The 17741-nt window shown below is 43.4% G+C and overlaps 1 protein-coding gene across 1 annotated transcript; it reads left to right on the plus strand.

The window, feature by feature from the left end:
* The first annotated feature begins 195 nt into the window (after window positions 1–195).
* Window positions 196–17537, plus strand: Nsun2 (tRNA (cytosine(34)-C(5))-methyltransferase Nsun2). Its single transcript, XM_089648922.1, has 17 exons — window positions 196–352; window positions 440–529; window positions 1274–1539; window positions 1986–2163; window positions 4797–4884; window positions 5521–5733; window positions 6006–6213; window positions 6414–6601; window positions 8653–8797; window positions 10251–10733; window positions 11761–11927; window positions 13887–15380; window positions 15423–15572; window positions 15615–15956; window positions 15999–16148; window positions 16191–17108; window positions 17266–17537. The coding sequence occupies exons 1-17, from the start codon at window positions 293–295 to the stop codon at window positions 17484–17486; spliced, it is 5361 nt and encodes a 1786-aa protein (XP_089505048.1). The 5' UTR covers window positions 196–292; the 3' UTR covers window positions 17487–17537.
* Window positions 17538–17741: the final 204 nt, after the last annotated feature.

Raw genomic sequence — 17741 nt, forward strand, 5'->3', positions numbered from 1 at the left:
TTTTGTCACACTTTTACAAAAAAAAATGGTGGTGTGTATGGCCGTTAGTGTTATTATAATAATAATAACAACCACGAACAATAGTTCCTAATTTAAATAAAAAATAATTTTGGGGTAGATACTTATGACATAACATAATTAAGATATGTGTTTGGTGCATATTTCGGAATGAGTTTATTAGTAACCTCCAAAATACAAATTTTGACAACTAACTAACGTGGTAGGAACAGTAACGTCAGTTCAAAACTGTTGCCGAGTTTGCCGGCTATTTCTTTAACAGTATTAAATAAACATGGGTGGAAAACGTAAATACAATAAGTTCGCACAGAGAAAACGAGACAAAAAGGAACAGGTAAGAGTTTCAAATATTGTAATCTATCGTTGTTGACATTGTTATTATTTTTTAATTGTTTTTACTTGATATCCCGCTTGATTTCAGGCACTCAACCCACAGCCCAAACAGCCTGATGTCAGGAAGCACTATGCTGAAATCGTCAGAGAAAATGCCACCTTTGAAGCATACTACAAGGTAAAATAACCTTAAATTTTTTTGGATGTCTTGCGTATGATTTTTTTAATATTATCCATGACTTGAATTGACTAAGTTAAAAATCATTAATTTCAATCAATGCGAAAGACACAAAGATAAGAGCATAAAGATACAAAAATTAGACATAAGTTATAACTAATAACAATTTAATACTTCATTAAATTGAATTTATGGAGAATATTTAATGGTCCCCTATCTCCAGAGAGCGACCAAGGGGGACTCCATCCGAGCAGCCATGGCATTGAGGACAGTTTTCTTGTATTAACGTAGTTTGAAAATATCTATATAGGGGGCCTAGGACTGTGCCTTGCGGTATCGCGAAATTACTTGTTAGTGGTAGACTAGGTGAGTTGTTTATCTTGACTACTGTACTTGACGTAGTCTGTCATGTCTTCCTCGGGTGTCTCCGACTTCTTCCGCCATTCACTTTCACGTCATAGTATATTCTCCTAGCATTCCTTTCTCTATTCATCCGCTCTACATGTCCTACAAACCATCTAAACATCCCTGTAATCTTTCCGGATCTCCACAGTTGTAATACGATCCATGGTTTTACCACACATTCATCTCATGAGGAATCTTATTTCTTCAGCATTTAGTCTACTTTCATCCTTAATCTGCAAGTTCCATGCTTCACTGCCACATATCAGGGTTGGTATCAGCACTCCACCGTGGACTGCTTCTTGGGATTTCCTCTGACAGTATTTTTTTTTTTTTAATTAGGCACAAAACATCTGCCCGCCCGAAGAGTGGGACTCGTTCATGAAGCATTTAAAGGCCAACCTGCCCACCGCCTTCCGCATCACGGGTTCCAAGGGCGAGGCGGGCGTGCTGCTGGACATTGTGCGCGGCCAGCTGTTCTCCGAGATCCTCAACGCCGGGGCGGACGTCAAGGCTGCTGACGAAGATCTCACTGCCGGGGTGGAAGCCAAGGTGACTGACGAGGAACCGGTGGAGATGGAATCCCGGAAACCGGTGTGCCTTCCTTGGTGAGGAAATAATATTAGTCAATTATTTTTTAACGAATTATTATTATTGTCGAACTCCGATCATGCTCCTGAGACATTTTTTTTTATGACTGAAATTACCAATAGGTCTACGGAGACCATTCTAATATCATATTAAACCTTTATGTTTTTAAAACTATATAGAAGACCAAATCAGAATCGCTTGCTCTACTAAAACTGTAGATAAGACCTTTTATTTCATGAATGTAGCCTCTCTGACTTTCTAGAAACCATTTTATCCGTGTCTTTTAACGATGATAGAAGAAAATGAAGTATCGGTCCTTATTTCTTTGAAAACAACTTCACAAAGGAAAGAGAAAGTCACAAAAGCATAAACTAAGCCATTCCAAATATGAAAGGTGGTTTTTAACAGGGTATGTAATAAATTATTTATAATTATATCATTATTATGTATGGTATTTGATCAGGTACCCCGGAGGTCTGGCGTGGCAGTTGCAGCTCACGCGGCAGGACATCCGTCGCAGCGAGGCTTACTATCGCCTGCACAACTTCCTCACTGCGGAGACCAGCTCTGGCAGCATCTCGCGTCAGGAGGCCGTCTCCATGATACCGCCCATCGTGCTCGACGTGCAGCCTCATCACAAGGTATACAGCCCCTCGTACTCTGGAGACCAAAGATATACATAGACTCACTAGATCAGGCAGACCTTGGATCCACTCGGAATGAGTTTATGCACATTATGGAAAGTTTGCAAAAATGTTTTGAGCGATCGTTCGCTTGTCATGCGCCAAATTTAGAGAACCTAAAAATATGGTTATTTTTTAATGATAAACTAATGTTTAAAAGACAAGGTTTTTTGTGCATAGCACAAAGGATAAATTATTATAAGCAATAATTAATCGCCTGAAATATCCATTCAAATTGAAAATATCTCTAGAGTAAAAATAAATGCCTGTATGGGAATTAAACCTGCACCATCGGATGTCCAGTCAGGTGGTCTGAAAAAAAAAAAAATATGTGTATCAGACCGAAGTGTGATACACAAGACTGTAAGGGAATAATAATAATAATAATACTGGTGATCCCAATCCGTGGAGGCGGAAGGCGTCGTTCTTCAGTGGCGTCGAGGGGTAGAGCGGGGCGTCGCTGTAACCGTTGTAGAGCTCGTCCAAAAGCTGCTTGTCGTCCTTCTTGTAGAGTCCGGGTCGGGTCCGTAGAGGCAGAGAGGTCCGTAGTCCGGGGTGAGGCGAGGGGGCAGAAGAAAAGAAGGCGAGTAGAGGCAGAAGTCGGAGCGAGGTAGAAGGCAGAGCAGAGAGAGAGTTGTAGAGCTGGTGGAGGTTGCTGGCTATCTGCCTTTCTGAGGGCCTGTTGCCCGTTTTATAGGCCGCCGGCGGGCGCGTGACCCTCACACGGGTCCACTTTCTCTTTGATTCCTAGAATCGAGGGCCGTGTTTGTGACGAGCTCGCGGCGCGCCGCCGGTCCATTCACCGCCTCTCGGCCAGTAGTTTCGGGCCCGTGGTCGAACGCGACCACGGCCTTTCTTTGTTCAGGCACGATCCTCAGAATCGCGCCTGTGGAACGTTCTGACGGCAAATCACCTCGTACGCCATGACGGCGCACGGCCCTTTGCTTCGGGCCGTGGCCGAACGTTCCCTCTCGTATAGGCACGATTCTCATAACCGTGCCCGAATTAAATGCTATTATGATATCCACCAGCTCTCCCAGTATACTTCTCTGCCCGTGTCCCCTAGCCAAGCTCCGACGTTTCATTTATTGTTTTTACATTTTACATTTTCATTTTTACATAATTTCATACATAGAGGGTCATAACAGTTAAATTTTATACATTTACATATTTCTTAATTAAGGATTTTATTTTATAATTTTAACGTGGGTGACTGCGGCCGAGCCCGGAGCAGTACGTCCGTTACAATATGTATATGTATATACTATATACTTATCGTTAACATAAGAACTATGAGGCTCGTTTATGATGTATTGGTACTTTCATCCATTTCCTACGGAATAATCGCCTGGGGAGGTACATTCAATAACCATGTGAAACCTCTAGAAATTATTCAGAAGTCTATCATTAAGATAATGCACCAGAAGACCAAGACATATCCCACCGATAAATTGTTTAAGGAAACTGACATTATGGAACTAAGGCAGATCTACTGTGTCCAATGTCTTAAATTTGTATACACTCGTCCTTATAATTTCTGTAAAAATCCAAATCGTTCTAGCCAGAGAAACAACATATGCATGTACACAGTGCCTCACTGCAAAACTAGGCTAGCCCAAAGACACATTAACTATATTGGCCCAAAATTGTTTAATTCCTTGCCGAGTTCCATCAAGATGTGCCAAAACCTAAACTCGTATAAAATAAATGTCAAAAGCTGGGTAAAAAAGTATCTGGAAGTGAGAGAATTTTTTCTATAAGTTATACGAATATGACCAAATGTACTATATGATTTTTTTTTTCTTTATTCTTATCTCTTTTTTCATTTAAACCATAGATAATATAACCACCACTGTTTTGATTTTCACCTTATAATGCCCACGCACAGGCTTCGCCTTTGTGGGATTTTTTTGTTACTCCTTGTATTTTGTATAATTGTATATGTAACTGTATGTATCAAAAAAATTGACAATAAATAAAAAAAATATATATATATAATAAGCAGTAATTGTTGATTGAAGTACTAGTACATATTGAATTATTTGGTGGGTTCCGAATAAGCCGACGTATCTCAGTAGCTCAGTGGTCCAGAGCACCTGACCGGACATTGGAAGGTGCGGGTTCAATTCGCGTCGGCGGCATTTATTTTTACTCGGGAGATATTTTCAATTTGTATGGATATTTAAGGCAAGTAATTATTAATGGCGAAATCTAGGTGAATTCGTCAGCTGTAAACCGCTGTAAACTGTTCATATTAATATTTTGAGGAATGATATTAATTATATAATATGGTAAATATATATAATTTTTTTTTATATGATGCACATATTGGGCCTAAAGAATTCTGAATTGTGTGAATGTGGACACATACAGACTGTAGAACACATCGTAAAGAATATTCCCTTCATAAGTTTGTCGGAGGCACATCTGTGCTGAATCAAGTGACTCTCCGTGCCATCAAATGGCTGATAAATCTCAAGAAGAAGACTAGATTAGATGATCCGTTGTAAACCTTCACCAGAAGCACCAACAAGTACTGGCAAGAACTTATCTCTTGTTTCTCTCTGACTTGTTTTATTGTTTCTGCTCAGGTCCTGGACATGTGTGCCTCCCCAGGCTCTAAGACGGCCCAGCTGATAGAATTCCTGCACGGTGGAGACGATAGCAAAACACCCACAGGTTAGTCTCTCAACTCTTCACAAAATAACATTGGGGCCTGTTTGATAGATTCTCGTAATTTAACAAATGGATTTCAATATTTAGAGCACAGGCGTCTAGTGGGAATGTGACCCTTGTTCTACTGGTATTTCAATGGAAGATGATTCGTGGAACTGCAAAAACATGCCAAACGTCCGCCCAACATTCATAACAGATGACATTTTATCACACATCGTTCTCGAGTTCAACAGCTCGACTGTGGAATGATTTGCCGGTCTCTGTGTTTCCTCCCTCCCTCCATGGGTCAAAATGTGTGGAAATGAGTGGAAATTTTGACACAACGTTGCAGAGCCATCTGTTGGATTTAAAAGCAACACGCGCTATTGTTTCTCTATCTGCACAGACTGAGCAACAGTAATGCGTGGTGGGTACAGTTACAAATAATACAACAAATTGTGCATCTCCTGTGCCATAAGTGGAAGGATGTACTGTGCGGACTTTGGCGGTTATTTCTCTATCTGCACAGAAAGACTGAGCCACAGCAACACGTGGCGGGGTACAGCTAGTTACAACCGGACGTTGGCGGCATTCGGTTGTTATTTCTAACGGCTAGTTATATTTTGATACAGTACTGATCTAATTCATATCTTTTTGCAGGTTTCGTGATGGCCAACGACGTGGACAACAACCGGTGCTACATGCTGGTGCACCAGGCCAAGCGCCTCAACTCACCGTGCATCTTCATCACCAACCACGACGCTGCGTTCTTCCCCCATCTCGTCATTGGGGACGAGTTCGTTCCCCAGGAAGTGGCTGGCAGTGAGACCGCACCCGACCAAGTTAAAGAAACAGTCACACCCGAGGGAGACAGTAAGAAATATTTTAGAATTACAGACACTTAACCCTGTTGTAGGATATACGCTGATCTACCCAGTGATGCGTGGAACTGGTAGAGGAAGATGGAAGTAGACTGAATGCTGTAGAATTGAGATCCCTGAGGCACATCTGTGTTAAAACTATGTATGACCATTTTAAAAATGTGAAGATGAAAAAGAATCCAAGGTTGTGATGTAAGCGTAATGATTAACATTGAGATATGGATGCGAATATGTATACATAAAAAAAAACTATTTTCTCCACAGAACCTGCAGATATTTCAGACTCAAACACAGAAGTAAAGAACGGGGGCGGTGGCAAGGTGAAGCTTGTCTCAATGGAGACTCCGGGCAGCCGACTCCTGAAGTTCGACAGGATCCTGTGCGACGTACCTTGCTCGGGAGACGGAACCCTCAGGAAAAACGCAGACATCTGGCTCAAATGGTCCGCAGGACAGGGAAACAATCTACACGGGTAAATAGCACTACAATCTTTTAAAATACATATATTTTATGTCAATACCGCACAAGAGTCCCAAGTGCTCTCAACCGTCTAGAGCCAGTGGGCCTAATTAATTCATTGTTAAATTAAATTTAATTTATTGGTGCAAGTTGGGATTTGAACCCGCCACCAGATGCCCCGACAAAAAATGCAAAGGTGTGTTGTATTTCCAGTGTCCAGTATCGCATTGGGCACCGCGGGGCGGAGCTCCTGTGCGTTGGGGGGCGCCTGGCCTATTCTACCTGCTCCCTGAACCCCGTGGAGTGTGAGGCCGTCATCCTGCGTCTGCTGCGCGAGGCCAAGGGGGCCCTGCGCCTCGTCGAGGTGGCGCACATGCTGCCCGGACTGAACTTCTCCAGAGGTAACTAGAATGCAAACACGCTATCGAATGAACGGCAGACTGAGGAGGAGGTAGACGAGAATGGGAAGGCCTGAGGACTGCCTGAAGGCGAATGGCGAGGGATCACAGTCAGTGGAGAGCATTTCCTCGAGCACCATCCTGGGATATACATATCTATTTAGTAATGATGATTACTGAATGAGAGTGCCTAACTTATTATTACATACTATACGGAGAAGGTACACCAAGCATCGACCTAGTGAAAGAGGACCATTCACAATGCAAACCTTGCTTCTTCTTGTGAATCTTGTGCAGTGTGCATTGTGCTCTCTCGCGTGTTCACTTTATACTTTTGACAGTTGTGCAATTCTTTTAGTAGGTAAAGTTTAGCAGGGTTGTCATTGGGTGTATAGCTATGCTCTCCTGGTTCCACAACAAGTTATTATTAACACAATGTTTGCGGGGGGTTTTTTAATCAATCTACGCCGTAAAGCGGGCAATTTTTATCTCGTTCGCGCGCAAAATTCCGTTTCATGTAAAATAGCTATAACTTCTGAACTATTGATCAAATTTAAATAAAATTTTCAGTATTTTACCTTATTCGAATTTTTTTATTATGATCTTTTCACAAATTTTTATATTTTTGAAGAAACAATTACGATATATAAGTTTAAATTTAAAAAAAAATTGAAAAAACTGCACTTTTGTCGTATAGTCATTTTATGCACATTCAACATAGTATATATATTTTTTTAAATACACACCACTAAACACTAATATTGTTTGAAAGTATGAAATCGTTGGAAACAATTCCCTTCATGTAAAGGTACATCATAGAATTTACACATGTACCGGGTTTCGCTAAGTATTTTGTGTACCGCGCACACACGACATCGCTTTCGCAGATTCTTATTTTTACCAGGGCCTTCAATCTTTTCCAATATATGTTTTCGCATATCCATCGATAGTCTTCCTGGAGGATCAGATTTTGAAGATTTTCTTCGGATACCAGATGTTGATGGTGTTGGTTCCGGGTCTTGACTATTATCTGACGAAATCTGATCAGCCACCCAGTGCTCTGCAATTTCCTTAAAAAATTGTTTATATTTTATTTTCCTTTCTTTTACGGAGTTGTACACAACAAATGAGTTGAATAATGCACAATTTATTATATACATCGCTAGCCTTCTTGTCCATTTGGTGGTTTTTCGTAAAATAGAATAATACGAAAGATATTGGTGTGCTAGGTCAATGCCTTTCATATATTTATTGTAATCGATTATCATTACCGTAGTCCATTTTATAGGGTATTTTTTATGAAAAAATATCCCTTTATTTTGTAACAAATATGTAACAAATAAATTTTCGAGCAGAGCACACAAATACTTTGTACGAAATTTTTAAAGCGGAATGTAGACAGAAAAGAAAATAGAGAACGTCTTGAACGAAACAATATCGCTTTAACACTGAAGAAATATAAAGATTTAAAAAAAAACGAAACATTTATCTTACAGTTATTTTATTTCAAGTGCATGTTTTATGACCACAGTCGGCCGGCCACCCGAACCAATTTTACAAATTGCCAGGTACCTAGTACACGTGTCACGAGAGCTGACGCATAATTTTTACTTCACAGAGTAACCAACATCATACGTTACTCGTAATATATTGTTACTCTAAGTGTACCTACAACGCATGGCGTCTCCCGCGCTTTACCAATAGTGTACAAATACGAAAAACGCTTTTAAGCGTCTCCCGCTCTCTACCAACAGTACGCAAAAGACGCTTTTAAGCGTCTCCCGCAAACAATGTGTTAAATAAATAAGTATTAAACTCTCCAAAGGGTCTAGCACAGTCAAATCGATAACTAGACCGATAAGGTTTTACTGATGACAATTTTAAATTGATTGCGCTCATTAAGCGTGTCGATAGCCACATAACACGATAGACAAATTTTGACAATGAAATAAAGTCTAGAAATGGCCCTAGTCTGGCTCTTTTCGAGTTACTTAGATTTTTTTCTTTGCGAACACTGCACAATTTGTCCATGTTTTGTTATTTTTCTTTTGCAGGAACTTCAGAGTGGAAGCTTGCCACTAAGGAACTAGAGTTCTTTGAAAAGTTCGAGGAGGTTCCTGAGAAGTACCACACCATGCTGCGCCCGCAAATGTTCCCCCCCACTCCCGAAGAGAAGGAAATGTATCACCTTGAGAGATGGTAATGTTTGGCACCCGACGTGGGGCTTATTTAAAATAAAATGTTTTCTTACAAGAGACTGTCTGCACAGTTTAAAGAAAGGGGAACTATATTTCCATCCGCTTGAACAGCGTTGTGAGGCGGGTTAAGGTAAGGGCATTATTAAGGAATGGATTTATTAATGCGGGTACAGATTATATGAAGGATAGATTCCGGTAGCTCGTTCCACATGCAAACCGACTTATACAAAACTAATTGGAGACTGAACGGGTGTTCCGCTTGTGTCTGTCGAGTTTCGTGTACATGCACCGGTGCATTGGGGAACAATGCTGCTAGCTCCTTCGAGCAGGCTCATTTGAAATATATGTGTTATTATTATATATAGCATTCTGCTGATGCGCTCATATCTGATTTCACAATAAGTTTAACAGTAATGGAGTTTTAAACAGAGGAGTAGAACAGAATCAGCATGCCTACATTGCGTCTGTGCATTGGCAATCGTTCTGTTAACAATGGATTGTCAATCAGAAGAACTGCCCTCCTTTGCACAGATTCAAGTTGATCGATTATTTTGGGGCTCCCAAATTCAGTTGTTGGATGCATGAGATTTGTTCATAAACTATTTTTCAGAACGCTTTTAATCTTGTGTTTTTATTGATTCAAATTTGTATGAGACAGTTATACGTCTGTACAGATACTGTATACGATAGGGGGCTGGACACAACTTGTCACGAAATCAGCCTCATAATTACAACCAGTTTCCCGTAATTTAGTCCGATGTTATCAGAAATGTTTATTTAGAACTCTTAATTATGCTCCTTTGCTGTGATTGGCTGTAGGTTTCAAAGTTTAAATTCCATCCGGTGAACAGTGGAGGGGGGACAAAGTAAATACTGAGGCAGTTTCTTGGCGGCGGTCATTTTCTCATCTGGCGGCTCCGGGTGAAGAGATAGATGCTTCTTTAGATGTGTTTCAGGATCTGTTACTATATCAGCATGTAATTCTCTTTACTAAAGACATATGGCATATTATTCGATATAGTTAATTGAATTAAAGATCTCTTATGTGTCGGCGACTCGGTATCTAAAGATTTCGGAGTCAGAGTGTTCTTTCAATTTTACGTAAATATGAATTTTATTGAAAATGCTGACATAATTCTGGACACGTAGGATATAATATTTATTTTTCATACCCGATTTCATTTTTTACATTTATCTTTTTTTTCTTATTTAGAAGTACATATATGACAAACTAACATGGCATTTTCTATTATTTTGATGGTCAATTAACAATATATTTAAGCTCCATAGCTCATGATAGAAACGATGTAGCTCACTGAAAATAAGTTGCATTAAGTCAGAAAGTCTGAGCTCAACGTTAATGAGTTTTTAGTGATTCATACAAATGGATTTTCTACAGTAATTGCAATTTATTTGTACATATTCTAATTTTGTTTTAAATTTTGCATTTTCAGCATAAGGATACTCCCACATCACAACGATACCGGTGGCTTCTTCGTAGCCATCATAGAAAAAATTGCTCCCTTGCCGTTTGAGAAGAAGGAAAAACTGGAATCAGTCGCCGTTGTGGAACCCTCGGAAACGGAATCCGTCGGAGATGACACCGTCAAAGAAAAGAAAGTGGAGCCATCGTCGGCACCTTGGGGGCCACAGAGAAAGAGAAAACGGATACAGGGGTACAAGGAGGACCCCTATGTATTCTTCTCCGGAGACTCTGAAGACGTGTACCCTTCGATCAAGGAGTTCTACGACCTTCAAGGCTTCGACCCCAAGTGCCTGCTCACCCGGTGCCTAATCGGGAAGAAGAAGAACATATATCTGGTGTCTCCGATTGTGCGGGACGTTGTGCAGAGGAACGAGGATAAGGTGAAGATCATCAATACGGGAGTTAAGACCTTTGTTCGCTGTGATAACAAGAACATGACGTGCGCCTTCAGGTAAATACGTGCTAATATATTTATTTTATTTTTAACACAACCCGTCTGTTTGGTGGCAAAACGAGTAGGCATATTGGAAAACATTAACAATAATTATAAAATTAAAATAAGAGATGTTGCATTTAGAATATTAGGTATTGTGTTACAATAAATTATTTTGTGCATCATACTGATAAAAGTGTGAGTGTTTTTGTGTGCCTGAATTAAGGCGATGCCATACGAAGTAATGCAAAATCATGTGTTTTTGTTTTGAAAATTTGGTCGCCTAGAAATGTTTCAGATGCTTTAATTAAATACTGCGAGTAGAATACATCTTGGCCTTTGAAATAATCGAGTATTTTTTAGATAAGTCTTTTTATAAGCCCAGAAAAAAATAATGTATAAGGCCTATGAAAACTGCTTTAATGTTCAAAATCTCCTACTTACGAATCCATTTTCGGTTATGATTTTATTGTATAATGTGGCAAATTAAGCTATTTATAAAATATTTGAAAAACATTTAAATATTTATGCCTGAACATCCACAAAATAAAATAAAAGGCACTTTTTGGCCATGTTTTATTCTTGCATAAATCAAAACAGGCGGATGGTGTTAAGCGGGAATTTAAACCTTATCGCCATCTACGTAAGGGTTGTTATTGATAGCGGCTCTATTTAAAATATTACACGACGTAGTGCATCGCCTTAAGTTAAATTTTTCCTCACTTCTGGCAAAATTAATCAAACATTTTTAGATATCAAAATTCTTAATTTTTTTTTTCCGTTAACTCCACACGAGAAGTAGGCCCTGAAGAAAATAATTTCCTTCAGGGCCTATCTCATCTTTGAGGATGCTGTGTGGAGAGTCTTTTTGAGGTGAGATCGTTCCACAGCCGAGCTATTAGAATGAGTCATAGAAGCAATCCATTATCAACTCTCGTGTTGTTATGCTTGTCAGCTGATCAATGGCGCTGGTTGACCATTTGATGACAACTTTACATTTAAATTTATCTGAAACATTTTAATATCTATTGCTGTATTTCCTTAGACTATCCCAGGAGGGTTTGCCCAGCATCTTGTCCTACCTGGGGGCTCCGCGGCGGGTGCTCCTGCCCCGCGAGGACCTGATCCTGCTGCTGCACAATGACAACCCGCACTGCCCCCCCGAGATAGAGCTGCTCACACCGCCCACGCAGGACCAAGTTAAAGATTTACGTGAGTTATCGCTACTTTTATGTTACACCTCATTAGAACCCCATCGTAATTAGAAGATGAATACATAAGTCCAACAAACAATGAATAAAATGGAACAAATTTTTTGTAGCATCTACTAACATCAATATTAGAACAAATTATATCAGATATATATTGTGATTTATTTTTGGGATATTATGCCGTGTTGCGCTACCTCCTTCTTTAGCCAACGCTTCGGACAGCATTACAGTGTCCATCATCAGGGTAGACTTGTACTCAGAAATTGGGGTGAAGTGTGTCATACCTTTTTGCGCGCTTTAATCCTCCAAGGGCTGGTATTTTCAGTATTTTCAGCGCAAAACTCTTTAATAGAACGTATCTGTAAAACTCACAATGCCTCTAGAGATGTACACATTTTCAAGTGTAACTTGAAAACATATAAAATGCAACTTACTAAACTGATAACTTAATTTTTTATTTTGTAAAATAATCCTATCATTTTAATTTATTTTATTGTTTTTATAATATTTTGTAATTACTTATAATGTTTATTCTTTATATTTCTTTGTCATTTATAAATATATTGTATAGGTGCAAATATTGAATCAACGACTAGAATTAATGGAACATTATTGGTCTAATATTGTAAATAATTGCTGTTTATGCTAAATATATAAATGACTGTTTGTTTCCTTAATAAAATAAATAAAAAAAATAATTAGTTCATTTTAAAATGGTTTTCGGTATAGTTTTGGTGTAGCCGTCAATTATCGGATACCAAGAACTATTGAGCTTAGCCCCGTCATCTTTATTAATATTAATGGGATTTTAATTAGGTGTGCGCAATGCGTTTTGGGTCTTCCCACAGATTCAGGAACAAATCCAAAGTAATGGTCGATTTCAATCAAATGCTCCGCAATTGCAGATTTGTCAGAACTCGAACGGTGTTCTGGAGTCTTTCTTTTGGAGGTGGTCCATTCTGTCTGGCCTACATACGCCTTGTCACAGTTGAGTTTACAAACTCCATCTACAAAGAGGAAACTTTTCCTTTTTCCTCTTGAGACAGACCATTTAAACGATTGCAATACCCTCCATTTTCATCTACACTTTCTTGAGGGTCTGTTGTATAATATGTCTCCCAAATTTGTGACAGTCTGTTTGTGAAATGAGTAGAAGTGATGTTGATTTCAATGGTTTGTTGTTATCCTTCAGCCCACGGAAGCTGTGTGCTCCTGTATGACAAGGACGGCCTGCGCCTGGAGTTGGTAGGATGGAGAGGGGCGCGCTCCCTGCGAGCGTATACAGCCAGACCCGACACGGTGCACATGCTGAGGTTGCTGGGAGAAGACGTCTCCAAGTTTGGTGAGTCACAGAACTATCTTCCTGTTTGTTGTTATCCTTCAGCCCACGGCAGCTGTGTGCTCCTGTATGACAAGGACGGCCTGCGCCTGGAGTTGGTAGGATGGAGAGGGGCGCGCTCCCTGCGAGCGTATATAGCCAGACCCGACACGGTGCACATGCTGAGGTTGCTGGGAGAAGACGTCTCCAAGTTTGGTGAGTCACAGAACTATCTTCCTGTTTGTTGTTATCCTTCAGCCCACGGCAGCTGTGTGCTCCTGTATGACAAGGACGGCCTGCGCCTGGAGTTGGTAGGATGGAGAGGGGCGCGCTCCCTGCGAGCGTATACAGCCAGACCCGACACGGTGCACATGCTGAGGTTGCTGGGAGAAGACGTCTCCAAGTTTGGTGAGTCACAGAACTATCTTCCTGTTTGTTGTTATCCTTCAGCCCACGGCAGCTGTGTGCTCCTGTATGACAAGGACGGCCTGCGCCTGGAGTTGGTAGGATGGAGAGGGGCGCGCTCCCTGCGAGCGTATACAGCCAGACCCGACACGGTGCACATGCTGAGGTTGCTGGGAGAAGACGTCTCCAAGTTTGGTGAGTCACAGAACTATCTTCCTGTTTGTTGTTATCCTTCAGCCCACGGCAGCTGTGTGCTCCTGTATGACAAGGACGGCCTGCGCCTGGAGTTGGTAGGATGGAGAGGGGCGCGCTCCCTGCGAGCGTATACAGCCAGACCCGACACGGTGCACATGCTGAGGTTGCTGGGAGAAGACGTCTCCAAGTTTGGTGAGTCACAGAACTATCTTCCTGTTTGTTGTTATCCTTCAGCCCACGGCAGCTGTGTGCTCCTGTATGACAAGGACGGCCTGCGCCTGGAGTTGGTAGGATGGAGAGGGGCGCGCTCCCTGCGAGCGTATACAGCCAGACCCGACACGGTGCACATGCTGAGGTTGCTGGGAGAAGACGTCTCCAAGTTTGGTGAGTCACAGAACTATCTTCCTGTTTGTTGTTATCCTTCAGCCCACGGCAGCTGTGTGCTCCTGTATGACAAGGACGGCCTGCGCCTGGAGTTGGTAGGATGGAGAGGGGCGCGCTCCCTGCGAGCGTATACAGCCAGACCCGACACGGTGCACATGCTGAGGTTGCTGGGAGAAGACGTCTCCAAGTTTGGTGAGTCACAGAACTATCTTCCTGTTTGTTGTTATCCTTCAGCCCACGGCAGCTGTGTGCTCCTGTATGACAAGGACGGCCTGCGCCTGGAGTTGGTAGGATGGAGAGGGGCGCGCTCCCTGCGAGCGTATACAGCCAGACCCGACACGGTGCACATGCTGAGGTTGCTGGGAGAAGACGTCTCCAAGTTTGGTGAGTCACAGAACTATCTTCCTGTTTGTTGTTATCCTTCAGCCCACGGCAGCTGTGTGCTCCTGTATGACAAGGACGGCCTGCGCCTGGAGTTGGTAGGATGGAGAGGGGCGCGCTCCCTGCGAGCGTATACAGCCAGACCCGACACGGTGCACATGCTGAGGTTGCTGGGAGAAGACGTCTCCAAGTTTGGTGAGTCACAGAACTATCTTCCTGTTTGTTGTTATCCTTCAACCCACGGCAGCTGTGTGCTCCTGTATGACAAGGACGGCCTGCGCCTGGAGTTGGTAGGATGGAGAGGGGCGCGCTCCCTGCGAGCGTATACAGCCAGACCCGACACGGTGCACATGCTGAGGTTGCTGGGAGAAGACGTCTCCAAGTTTGGTGAGTCACAGAACTATCTTCCTGTTTGTTGTTATCCTTCAGCCCACGGCAGCTGTGTGCTCCTGTATGACAAGGACGGCCTGCGCCTGGAGTTGGTAGGATGGAGAGGGGCGCGCTCCCTGCGAGCGTATACAGCCAGACCCGACACGGTGCACATGCTGAGGTTGCTGGGAGAAGACGTCTCCAAGTTTGGTGAGTCACAGAACTATCTTCCTGTTTGTTGTTATCCTTCAACCCACGGCAGCTGTGTGCTCCTGTATGACAAGGACGGCCTGCGCCTGGAGTTGGTAGGATGGAGAGGGGCGCGCTCCCTGCGAGCGTATACAGCCAGACCCGACACGGTGCACATGCTGAGGTTGCTGGGAGAAGACGTCTCCAAGTTTGGTGAGTCACAGAACTATCTTCCTGTTTGTTGTTATCCTTCAGCCCACGGCAGCTGTGTGCTCCTGTATGACAAGGACGGCCTGCGCCTGGAGTTGGTAGGATGGAGAGGGGCGCGCTCCCTGCGAGCGTATACAGCCAGACCCGACACGGTGCACATGCTGAGGTTGCTGGGAGAAGACGTCTCCAAGTTTGGTGAGTCACAGAACTATCTTCCTGTTTGTTGTTATCCTTCAGCCCACGGCAGCTGTGTGCTCCTGTATGACAAGGACGGCCTGCGCCTGGAGTTGGTAGGATGGAGAGGGGCGCGCTCCCTGCGAGCGTATACAGCCAGACCCGACACGGTGCACATGCTGAGGTTGCTGGGAGAAGACGTCTCCAAGTTTGGTGAGTCACAGAACTATCTTCCTGTTTGTTGTTATCCTTCAACCCACGGCAGCTGTGTGCTCCTGTATGACAAGGACGGCCTGCGCCTGGAGTTGGTAGGATGGAGAGGGGCGCGCTCCCTGCGAGCGTATACAGCCAGACCCGACACGGTGCACATGCTGAGGTTGCTGGGAGAAGACGTCTCCAAGTTTGGTGAGTCACAGAACTATCTTCCTGTTTGTTGTTATCCTTCAGCCCACGGCAGCTGTGTGCTCCTGTATGACAAGGACGGCCTGCGCCTGGAGTTGGTAGGATGGAGAGGGGCGCGCTCCCTGCGAGCGTATACAGCCAGACCCGACACGGTGCACATGCTGAGGTTGCTGGGAGAAGACGTCTCCAAGTTTGGTGAGTCACAGAACTATCTTCCTGTTTGTTGTTATCCTTCAGCCCACGGCAGCTGTGTGCTCCTGTATGACAAGGACGGCCTGCGCCTGGAGTTGGTAGGATGGAGAGGGGCGCGCTCCCTGCGAGCGTATACAGCCAGACCCGACACGGTGCACATGCTGAGGTTGCTGGGAGAAGACGTCTCCAAGTTTGGTGAGTCACAGAACTATCTTCCTGTTTGTTGTTATCCTTCAACCCACGGCAGCTGTGTGCTCCTGTATGACAAGGACGGCCTGCGCCTGGAGTTGGTAGGATGGAGAGGGGCGCGCTCCCTGCGAGCGTATACAGCCAGACCCGACACGGTGCACATGCTGAGGTTGCTGGGAGAAGACGTCTCCAAGTTTGGTGAGTCACAGAACTATCTTCCTGTTTGTTGTTATCCTTCAACCCACGGCAGCTGTGTGCTCCTGTATGACAAGGACGGCCTGCGCCTGGAGTTGGTAGGATGGAGAGGGGCGCGCTCCCTGCGAGCGTATACAGCCAGACCCGACACGGTGCACATGCTGAGGTTGCTGGGAGAAGACGTCTCCAAGTTTGGTGAGTCACAGAACTATCTTCCTGTTTGTTGTTATCCTTCAGCCCACGGCAGCTGTGTGCTCCTGTATGACAAGGACGGCCTGCGCCTGGAGTTGGTAGGATGGAGAGGGGCGCGCTCCCTGCGAGCGTATACAGCCAGACCCGACACGGTGCACATGCTGAGGTTGCTGGGAGAAGACGTCTCCAAGTTTGGTGAGTCACAGAACTATCTTCCTGTTTGTTGTTATCCTTCAGCCCACGGCAGCTGTGTGCTCCTGTATGACAAGGACGGCCTGCGCCTGGAGTTGGTAGGATGGAGAGGGGCGCGCTCCCTGCGAGCGTATACAGCCAGACCCGACACGGTGCACATGCTGAGGTTGCTGGGAGAAGACGTCTCCAAGTTTGGTGAGTCACAGAACTATCTTCCTGTTTTTATTAATTGATTCATATGAATACATATAAATATAATATATTTAATGCTCAATCGGTAATTTTCTACTTTTATGTATGTGTATTTATAAGCATTGTATTTTAATTTTAATTTTTTTATTCTAATTTCTAGATGTGAACAAGTTCAAGAAGGCGGGAGAAGGAGAAGTGGAAGGTGCAGCAGAGGCGGGAGAAGAAGGAGAAGCAGAGGTGGAAGAGGCAGAAGCAGATCAGGTTGAAGAAGAGGCAGCGGACGTGTGCCAAATGCCTAAGAAGGTGAAGGTTGACGAGGAGGAGAAAAAGGAAAAAATGGAAGTGGCGGAGGAAACGGAATCTAACGGGACAACGCTGTAGACTATTATTGTGAGAAGACTTTATAATATTTTACCAATAAAACAAACAATATTACAATATTCAAAGTTTTATTTTTGTGAATACCGTACAGTCCCAACCGTTCCCCGCTACCCAGAGGCACTGGGACTATGGCATCCCTAATTGCGGTATGTTCTGAGTCTCAAGGTAGTGGGGAGGGAAAGTTGATGAGGAAGAAGAAGGTAGGGAAGTACATCGCTATTTAGATGAGGTCACCAAACACGACTAAAGCCATTT

Source organism: Hesperophylax consimilis, chromosome 28 (assembly GCF_061612785.1).
Source record: "Hesperophylax consimilis isolate HC1 chromosome 28, BYU_Hcon_1.0, whole genome shotgun sequence".
In the NCBI taxonomy this organism is placed as follows: Eukaryota; Metazoa; Arthropoda; class Insecta; order Trichoptera; family Limnephilidae; genus Hesperophylax; species Hesperophylax consimilis.

Bases quoted from the DNA above. Each gene is read 5' to 3' on its own strand.
- Nsun2 (XM_089648922.1), top strand. From the start codon at position 293: ATGGGTGGAAAACGTAAATACAATAAGTTCGCACAGAGAAAACGAGAC. The intron at 6,214-6,413 runs GTAAATAGCACT...TTGTATTTCCAG, and splicing joins CAGGGAAACAATCTACACGG to TGTCCAGTATCGCATTGGGC. The intron at 8,798-10,250 runs GTAATGTTTGGC...TTGCATTTTCAG, and splicing joins ATGTATCACCTTGAGAGATG to CATAAGGATACTCCCACATC.